Source organism: Mycteria americana, chromosome 9, assembly GCF_035582795.1.
Source record: "Mycteria americana isolate JAX WOST 10 ecotype Jacksonville Zoo and Gardens chromosome 9, USCA_MyAme_1.0, whole genome shotgun sequence".
NCBI lineage: Eukaryota > Metazoa > Chordata > Aves > Ciconiiformes > Ciconiidae > Mycteria > Mycteria americana.
In genome coordinates this window covers 19,095,628-19,105,252 of record NC_134373.1, presented here as the reverse complement: position 1 = coordinate 19,105,252, position 9,625 = coordinate 19,095,628, and the positions used below count along the sequence as shown (strand labels likewise).

The following is a 9,625-nucleotide window of genomic DNA, read 5'->3' as shown; positions in this document are numbered from 1 at the left end:
CGATATTTTATTTAAGGCGAGGTAACCAACGCCGGCGGCGGTCGCGGCTGGTGGATCAGCCGGCGGGCATCACCCATCGGGGCGGAGGGGAGCCCGCTCGGACAAAAGGCTGGCCCCACCTGCGGGCCAGGGAGGCGGCCGCCGCCCGAGGGGTACCCCCGCACCTCCGGTACCTGCTCTGGGGGGAGCGACCCGCCGGAGAGGGGGGTCACTCGGTTACGGGGATATTACCGAGTGAAATTGGTGGAAATGCTGAGCTGCGGAGAAATCCGGTGATCGGCTCCCGCCTCCCCATTGGCCGGGCCGGTCACATGCCCGCCTAACTTTATTCAGTTGACAGCAAGTAGGAGGGCTCTATGGCAGGGGAAAAAAAGACAACACGAGAAAAATTAGTATTTTCTACCTTCAGAAATTAATGGCCATGAGTTCGTATATGGTGAACTCTAAGTATGTGGATCCCAAATTTCCTCCTTGCGAGGAATATTTGCAGAATAGCTACCTAGGCGAGCAGGGGGCCGAGTACTACAGTGCCTCGCAGGGCTCTGATTTCCAGCACCAGGGACTCTACCCACGGTCAAACTACAGCGAGCAGCCCTTTAGCTGTAGCAATGCCCAAGGCTCTGCCGTGCAGCCGCGGGGTCACGGACAGGAGCAATCCGGCCCAGCGAGCCACTTCCCCGGCCAAGCAGAGCATTGTCCACCGCCTCCAATGTCCAACTCGCGAGCCTGCAGCCAGCAGCCGGCCCTCAAACCCCCAAACGGGTCAGCACTTAAGCAGCCAGCAGTAGTTTATCCCTGGATGAAGAAAGTCCATGTTAACTCGGGTAAGGATCCTCTTCTTACTTTGCTCTTCTACCCTGCTTCCGATCGTCCTCAGCCACGCTTGCTCGAGTCCCTGCCAGACTCGTGGACGAGCTTTTTAAGCCGAGGTAGCCAATTACACTCGTCATAAATTTTTATTGCTGAGGAAATAGGCCGTTGGCCATGCGGGGCTTTGCCGTGCAGGAGAAAACTCCATTTTAGGAGCCTGCTAGAGGCTCCCAGCCTACCTAGCTGCCTGTGCCTGTGGTGCCTGCCTTAAATGAGGGGGAGAGCAGCCCGTCCATTGTAAGCAACTGGGACGAATCCAGCCCGGCCACATGCTTGCAGCTCGTAAGGTTTTCTTTTGTAAAGTCGAACCGGCAAGTCAAGATTAGCTTTGTAAAGTTCTCCGTATTTTCTTCCCAGTGAATCCCAATTACAACGGAGGGGAACCTAAACGCTCCCGCACAGCTTACACCAGACAGCAAGTCCTAGAACTGGAAAAAGAATTTCATTTTAACAGGTACCTGACCAGGCGCCGCCGTATCGAGATAGCCCACACTTTGTGTCTCTCTGAGCGCCAGATCAAGATCTGGTTTCAGAACAGAAGAATGAAGTGGAAAAAAGATCACAAACTGCCCAACACGAAGGGCAGGTCTTCTTCCTCTGGTTCAAACCCCCATTTACAGACTGGTTCCAAGGACCATCAGACTGACTTGACAACTTTGTAGAAGAGGTGAAATTTTCCATTTCATCCTTTGCTTCTGACCAGTACTGTACATAACTGACACTGCCCAAGCAGAACCTGCATGTAGCAGCTAAGGACTCGAGAAACTGTCATCTTTCTTTAAGGTACTGTTGTACAAAGGAGACAAAATGACGCTACTTTGGACTTTATTTTATTTGCCTCTGCTAGCACAACCTAAAAAAGGGGGGGGGGGGAAGGGGGGAAAGAAAGAAAGAAAGAGAGAAAGAAAGAAAGAGAGAGAGAAAGAAAACAAACCATCATGCAGGCAGTGGGAATTGGGAAAATATTAAATGAGACCTTCTGTCCATAAAAAGTAATAAATCATTGAAAATGAAACTGTCCTGTGTTTCAGTTTTGAATTCGAAAGTGAAGGTTTGATGCTTTATTCTGGGATTTTTACTTTTAGTTGTCTTTTTATCCCATGCAATTTCGGGAGGATGCATTTGGGCAAGTTGAGGACAGGAAATTTATAGCATAGTCTTTTATTTGAACATAAAGACTAGTAATCGTGAACTTTTTGTGCGCTTTACCTTTCTTGGTGTAATGAAAACACTTGCTCATTTCCATAACGTCTCAGAAGATGTGCATAGGAATTAAGTGAAAACGGGTTATTTTATGTGCTGGTAGTGTTAGGTATTTATTTATTTGTTACATAGAAGAGTGAAGATAAAAAGAAAAAGTCAAACCAAAAACGGGGAAGGGGAACTGAAATACAGTATTGCTCCTTCCCAGTCTCATGAACACATGTATAATGTTTACTTGTCTTGAACGTACACAACTTTCTTGTCCCTTTTTTTTAATTTCCTTCTTTGTGAATAGGAAAAGCGTCCCCGTTCCTTACCGTGTGCCATCCAGGGCTAACAGGCTTGAAATCTGTTTCCAAAGTCTGCTCTGCTCAGCGCTGTGCTTTAAACCCTTGATACCTCACTTGAAAATGGAAGGGGGAAAAAAAAAAAAAAAAAGAGGGGGAAAAAGACCACAAAAAACCCCAACCCCCACAACAAAAAAATAAAAAGAAAACCCCAGAGTGAAAAATCAATGCGATTTCTGAAATAACCTGAGCCATTCAAAGCTGAAATCTGAATACATTCTTTCAATCAGATTTAAAATTTCTTTTCTGCCCAAGAGAGAGAGAGGCTATGTGGGTTGTTGCTTTGTTTTGGTTTGGGGTTATTTTGGTCTGTTGTTTTTTTTTGTTTGAAGAACAGTGATTGTTTTTAAGTAAACCACGACACATGACTGCAGTGGTTGGAAATCTCCGCAAGTTCCTTTCAGGGAAAGGGGAAAGGCTTGGATGGGAGCAGAGCTGGTCTAATACCCACGGATTTGTCTCTGGCTGCTGGCTGCATCGTGCCAAAGTTTTAGTGCGCTGCAACTACCAAACCCAGCCAAACCAGCTCCCTCAGCCACTTACACCTCCGCTCAGGCGATTTGAAAGCTCAGCCCTTATCTCCTGTACCCTCAGGGCAGCCTGGAGAGGGACCGTATCATCGAGATTGTAACGAGATGATCCCTTTATGAAAGAGAAAAGGGGCAAAGAAGGAAACCCAGAGCAAACGCTGAAGGGCGGTGGGAAGAGCAGGGAGTGAGTTAACGTGCCCATCTCCAGGCTGGGTGCTTCCCACCGAGGACTCACTGCTTTCTGGGCTTGCTCGGGAAAACACTGGCCAAAATGGGCTTGAATGAATTCGAAAATAAAAGGCGAGCTTTTCAACAGGAGTGTATTCGGCAGCATTAACTGTGGCCAGCGGTTAATTTCTGCCCTTTTCTCATCCCTAGAACTCTGCAAAGTGTCTTGTAAGACTTGGTCTTTTGTTTTAGAGCCTGGAGAAAACTCTTTGTTCTTCCTTAGGGTTAGCCCAGTTCTCAGACTTGCACATGGCAATACTTGAATATCTCCACGTCGTGATATTAAAGATGGATATTCCCGCATTATTCGCGTCATTGTTTCTATGACAAAAAGCACCGAGTTCATACATAGTAAAGACGTCTTTTTTCTGACGCCTTCACGTTGAGAAGCTGAAAAGGTATTTTACTGAAGTTCGGCTAAATTGCAGGAACAGGTTCACCCAGAGGACAAATTTTCTATTCGATTAGTTGTATTTCAGCCGGGAAGAGTGACCTCTAAACCCTTAACCTTTTGGACCCAAACTACCCTTCCCTTTCTCTGGCATGGAGAGCAGCTAGCAGCAGCGCTTGAGGAGGGAATTCCTGAGACAAGTTTTCAAGTTTTGTTACACCCGGTTCCTGTGGTAGCGGCCTTTCGTCTCCAGAGTTGTCCCAGGCCCTTCCTTTGCTCTTCATATGAATCTAGGGAAAGAAAAAAAAAGGAGGGGGGGGGGGGAGGAAGAAGAAAGACTTCTCTGGCTGCTCTTCTTGAAAATCCCCCTCCCAGACCCCCGCTGTTTACTTAAAGCCTGCGATAAGTTGGCTGGGAGCAGGGCAAACGTGTTATTCCAGAGAGAGCTACCAACTTTGGCATCTGTGGTACAGTTCTGGAAAGTAATGGCCTTGGATAAGCAAATCCTTGCTTTGTGTTTCTTATCGACTGAGATGGCTCCCGAAGTTAAAGGGCCAAATTCTGCTCCCAGATTTCCTTCCTCTGCCCACTGAAGTCAAACAGGGATGTAGCTGCGAGCAGAATTTGTCTCATTGTCTTTTGAAATGTTAATATCTCTAGGACGAGTGTTGGGTTCAGCAGGCACAGCTCTTACAACCCTGTTTGCAAGTCCCCTTTGAGAGAGGCTGGGGCACTGTAAGTTTACATGGTTGTAATTGTGCTGTAAGCCCGGAGAAGACGTGAACTGGAGGCAGAAAGTACCAAAATAAATAGTTTCCAGCTGCCAATGCTCTGAAGGGTCAGGACTGTCTGTAATAACGACCAGGAGCACCCACTGGTCATTGTCTCCCGTGGAAAACGAACCTGAGGTTTAATTTTTATTGGTTTTTAACCCTCCTCCAGAGTTTTGTGTAGGAAGGGAAGCTGGTTATTTTTGTTTATCATGGGTGAAACGTTGTGCACTGGAGCCTTTGTTAAAGGGTCGCATTGTCCAGCAATACTCTCATCTCTGTTAAAGTGTGATGCTTTTTATAGACTTTGCCAATGTTTTGCTGCCATTGATTAAAGCGTTATTTATACTAATTGTCGCTTGTAGTTTTGATGTAAGCCCTCCATATACATTTGAAATAATAAAAGGTGTAGAGAAATAGATTCTGGTTTGTACCTTGAACAAACAGTCCCTACAAGGTGGGTCTCTCTTCTGTGAAAATGCTGGTCCCTCCCATCATTACAGTGTTAAAAGATGAGTGACTCTGCATAGCATCCTTCCAAATGTCCCTTTGAACAGGTTTGCTGATTGCCCCAGCCATAATGGTGTGACTCTAGGCCAAGCTGGAGTCTATATTTACATTTAGGCTGCAGTTAAAAGTGCCTGCCATCCATTTGCTACTGCTTTGCATTTAACAAGCCCTCCTAGAATGACTCCCGGATTTATGCATGTGTGGCAGGAGGCAAGGAGCCACACCTGAAGCCACCTCGATCCCCACACAGATGTGTGCCTTTTAGGTGAGTCCTGGAACGCATCAGTTTAAAAAGAAATGGAAATTTGAAATGGAAATGCAGTGAGTAGCTTTCTCTGAGCAGTAAGCTTCACTTTTTCAGCCGATACAAACGAAAGATCACAAGAAAACATGAACTTGGAGAGTTTAAACTTTCCTGTCCACCTAAGGCAAACATCATTTTTTTCTCTCCTGCGTAAGCACCTCAGACAATAGCACATACCTCTGGCCAGGAGAAGTCGATTGCACTATTTCTGTCACAAGTATTTGTCACTGGGGGCTTGGCCTCTCCTGGAGCCTGGTCAAGGCAGGAGGCCAAAACGACAGTCTCCTGCTCAGCCCGGGAAAGGAGCGTGGTGCGCAGGACGAGGCAGTGCCCTTGCTGCCTGGAGGGGCAGGGGAGGCTGCGTGTGCGTTTCTAAGCACACACTCTCTAAGTTTAAATATCGAGGCACATTTTGTGATTATACTTTCTCTCTCTCCTGTTTAATGGCTCCTCCTGTTACTCCCGATACATCAATACAGTTCTGTATATTATATCACCACTAGTCGTTAAGGTAAGAATGAAGAGGAAAGGCAGAGTCGATAGCAAGCCCCACTCACTGTACAGTACAGTAAATAGGGACCTCTCGGTGCAGAGCCACACCGCTCCAACGGCCATGTTTGTTAGCCCTTTCCCCTGATTCCTTTTCCTTTTTTTTTTTTCTTCCCTCCCCAAGCCTAGAGACCAAAATAATCTTGCTAGGAACAGTCATAACAGGCAGAATTTCAAAGTGCAAGGAAGATGATAAGAATAGATTTCTACAAGTCCTGACCACGTGATTTGCGAAATAATTAATTCAGCACGTCCCTTAAGAAACACGGAGTCGTCATTAATCTGCCAAGCAAAGGACTCTATCAGACTTGAAAACTGAAGAGATCCCAAGAATATAATATACAAAGGGTGCAGTCCCTCTCTCTGCACACCTAGGTCTTTGGTAGCTGCCGAAAGAGACGCCCGGTACGTAAACATTTTTTACTTTTATTCCTTCTTATTTAAGCCTTAATGAACTCAGCTGTCAAACGCTTGACAAATAGGGCACGCCGCTTCCTGATTTCCAGCTCGGCAGCGGCCGGGAGCCGGACCGGGCGCAAGCGCTGACCTTTGCTTCCCAGGGAGCGGGGGGAAGAGGGCGAGCGCGGAGCGCCGCGGAGCCCCGCGGAGCCCGGCGGAGGAGGCAGGCTGACCGCCTCCCGGGGCGGCGGCGCTGACGGCCGCCGCCTGCGTGGGGAGGCGCGGAGCGCGGGCGCGGCCGCCCGCGCGGGGAGGCGCGGAAGGAGCAACGCGGCTGCGGGGCAGCCGCCGCCCGGCCCCGCCGGCGCGGAAAGGCCGCGGCTCCTCCGCACGCGGGGTCGTGCGCTTCGCCGTGCGTCCGGCCGGCGGGGCTGCAGCGGGGCCGGAGCCAGCGCCCAGCGCGCCGTCCCCGCCGCCCGCACAAAGGCCGGCCGGCCCCAGCCCCGGCCCCGGCCCCGGCCCCGCTCCCCTGGCCGTCCTGCCCGCTCCTGCCCCGGCCGCCGCCGCCTCCGGCCGAGCCTTCGCCCGGCGCGGGGCTGCGGAGGAGCCCGGGCGCATCCAGCCTGCGAAGCGGGCGCGCCGCCTTGCAAGCCCCCGATCAATAGCCCGGACTAGGGGGAAATCGGATTCGTATTTTTGCACAAAGCCCCTCTCGGTAAACTCCATAGACCACGGACAACGGGGCTGGGGTTTCTCGGTGAGATCCCAGAGTCAGCTGGAAATACTTTCTGCAAACAGGATATTCTTTATTGTCCCTGGCTGGGGTAATTTCTAAAAAGCTCTGGATTGTAGCTTTTTATTACTTCCGTTTCGGTGGCAGGACAGAGACAAAGTTTCCTATGTTATGAATTATACATTCAAACAATAACACATTAATTCAATTATTCAAAGATGACAAATGTTTATGTGCTTTGGTAGTGACTAAGGAACAGATTTGCTACTTCGCGAGAACTCCTACATTTTTATCAATGAAGTTTTATATTATCCTGTTGGTCCGGGAAAGGAACCAAACTCCACCAAGACACGTAGTAAAATGGACCCGAACATAAATCGCAGCCCTTTCGTAAGAGCGTTTATTCCCGCATATAGCCCGGGCTATTTTATCAGTTTGACAATTGCCGGAGTTGTTGTTATAAATCATCATAAGTAATTCCTGAAAGGGTGCGAGGCTGCTGGGGGGCGGGCGGAGACTGTAAATCTTTCTGTTTTATTGCTCTATGAACATATGCTCCGATTGAAGAAGTCTTAGATCCTTTACTGGAGACAAATTCGCGCAAAGCTGGAGTCCCACCAGCCAACGGATTAACATTTCCTTAATACTTCTTCAGGCCCCTTTACGATGTCTTAATTCTGGTGGTGGTGGCGAAGGTGCTCCTTTCTTTCAGCCGTCCTCCATTTTTACATTATATTTCGTGGGGGTTTTTTTGTTTTGTTTTGTTTAATTTTTTTTAGCCCTAGCCTCTGAAAAGACACCCGAGGGCTGTGGGGCTTTTTCCAGGGGGTTCCGAACTGCCCTCCAAAAAGGCATTTTCTTCTGAATCCTCTTCGTGCTCTTTGCTCGACCGGTGCCCAACTTCTCCCTCGCACTTTTGTGTAGGAAGCGAAAGACCTCTCCGTCATCCAAAATGTCTAAAGAGCGGCCAGAATTATGTTCGGCTTTGTGTGTATGTACACAAGTACGCAGAACACGCTGTGCGTGTAGGGGTTGCTGTATGTACACACAGACACGCGAGCGCGGGGGGCTCTGCAAAACTACCCAGACGCCGAAATATATGGCTGACGGAAAAGGATATAAAGAACCATTACCTCTTACTTGAGGCGAGATTTAAGTGCATCATTTCGAAGAAATATAGGATTATAAATCCGAAGCCGTACACAATAATTTACATTGAACTTATGTTTCCATCACTGGACTCCAATCTTTTTATAACTGGTTTGCAAAGTCAGGAAAAGCAATGTAATTTAGATAAATGTTACAATGCACTTACGGTTAGTATTGTAAGGTAATACGTTACTGTCACATCCCCATGCTTTGGATGGTAATGAAATCATAGCAGATGTTAGATTAGGTGTGGTGTATTTATAGCTACAGATATGTTAGAAAAATCAAACCGAGGAGCTAATACACGGGTTTTTTTTACCGAACTGGAATTGTTGGGGAGCTTTGTGGGCACACATGACGGATACACATCGGGTTTGCTCTGTGTCTCTTCATGCACGCAGAGAGGGAAGGCAGGCTCAGGGCAAACACACACACGCACAAATGTCATGAGGGTTTTTTCTCCCAACGCTTCTTTAGCCTCCAGACAGGGGTAGTCCCCGCTGCCCCGCAGCTCCCCGGCACGGAGAAGGAGAACACAAAAATTCGCGCACGCCAGCGAGCCCCGGCGCCTCTCCGCCGGCGCAGCGCTGCTGCGGAGCTGCCCCCGGCGCAGGCTCTCGGCTGCAGCCGCTCCCAAATACCTCCTCTTTCTCCGCCGGGAATTTCTGCGCCCTGGGATCACCCCGCGGAATCCACCTTTCCCGGGGCTCCGCCGGCCCCGCGGGGCGCGTAAGTGCGGGCGCCGGCGCCACCGGCACCGCCGTGCGGAGCGGCGCGGAGCTCTGCGGGAGGAGAACGGGCTCGGCCGGGCGGCCGGTGCGCGGAGCGGAGCGCGGAGCGCGGAGCGCGGTGCGCGGGGGCAGCCCCGCTGCGCGGGGGCGCGGGCGGCGGCGGGGAGCGCGCCAGGCTCGGCCCGGCGGGCTGCCTCTGCGATCACGTGGGCGAATATGCCTGTGTTTTAAGGCAGAGCCTATATTTCTGATTATAAAGGGGTTTCTCCCGCTCGCCCACAAAACTCATCAATGGCCGCACGATTTAAAACCAAAACAAAACACGAGCCGGCCAATTGCTGCCGTTGGTTCCAGGAGGCTGATGGCTAAAGGGTTGTGTGTTGATTTTTTTTTTTTTTTTAAAGCCCAACAAATTCCGATTTCCACTCGCTCTCTTTTATTGGTAGTTGAGCCCGAGCCTGTTTTCGTTCTATCGGGAATTCGGGTGTGTGGAAATGTCTGTAAAACCGCAAGATCAGGTTTAGGAGAGTATTGTCTGCAGACAAAGGGTGAAGGATATATTCTAAGAACTGCAAGCGCAGATCCTGAAAAGTGAGGAGCCCAGGTTTATGATAAATTGATGCACAGGTAAGCAACTGCATGACCAAATGGGACCTTTAACCACAGGGGCTGCATTATCGCCTTTACTCACAGACTGTCTGGAATTTGTTTGCAATCTCTGCCCACGACGGCTGCAAGCGCATGGAGTGGTCTCCACCTCCTTGAACGTTTTAAGCTGTATCTTCTTTTTATTAAGCTCTTTAAATAAAAAGTGGACTCCTTCCCAAAGGCTAGGGGAAGACGTTTATCCCTCTCCTATTCCCAATTTTCCGTGGTTTCAGGAAGGGAATTACAAATAAGCAGAGAAACGA

At 49.4% G+C, this 9,625-nt stretch overlaps 1 protein-coding gene across 1 annotated transcript; it reads left to right on the top strand.

Moving 5' to 3' along the window:
* The first annotated feature begins 406 nt into the window (after positions 1–406).
* Positions 407–1,632, top strand: HOXD4 (homeobox D4). Its single transcript, XM_075511929.1, has 2 exons — positions 407–824; positions 1,228–1,632. Exons 1-2 carry the CDS (start codon positions 416–418, stop codon positions 1,530–1,532), a joined length of 714 nt encoding a protein of 237 aa, XP_075368044.1. The 5' UTR covers positions 407–415; the 3' UTR covers positions 1,533–1,632.
* The last annotated feature ends 7,993 nt before the right edge of the window (positions 1,633–9,625 follow it).

Excerpts from the sequence above, each read along its gene's own strand:
- HOXD4 (XM_075511929.1), top strand. The coding sequence starts at position 416 with ATGGCCATGAGTTCGTATATGGTGAACTCTAAGTATGTGGATCCCAAA. Across the intron at positions 825-1,227 it reads GAAAGTCCATGTTAACTCGG|TGAATCCCAATTACAACGGA; the intron begins GTAAGGATCCTC and ends TTTTCTTCCCAG.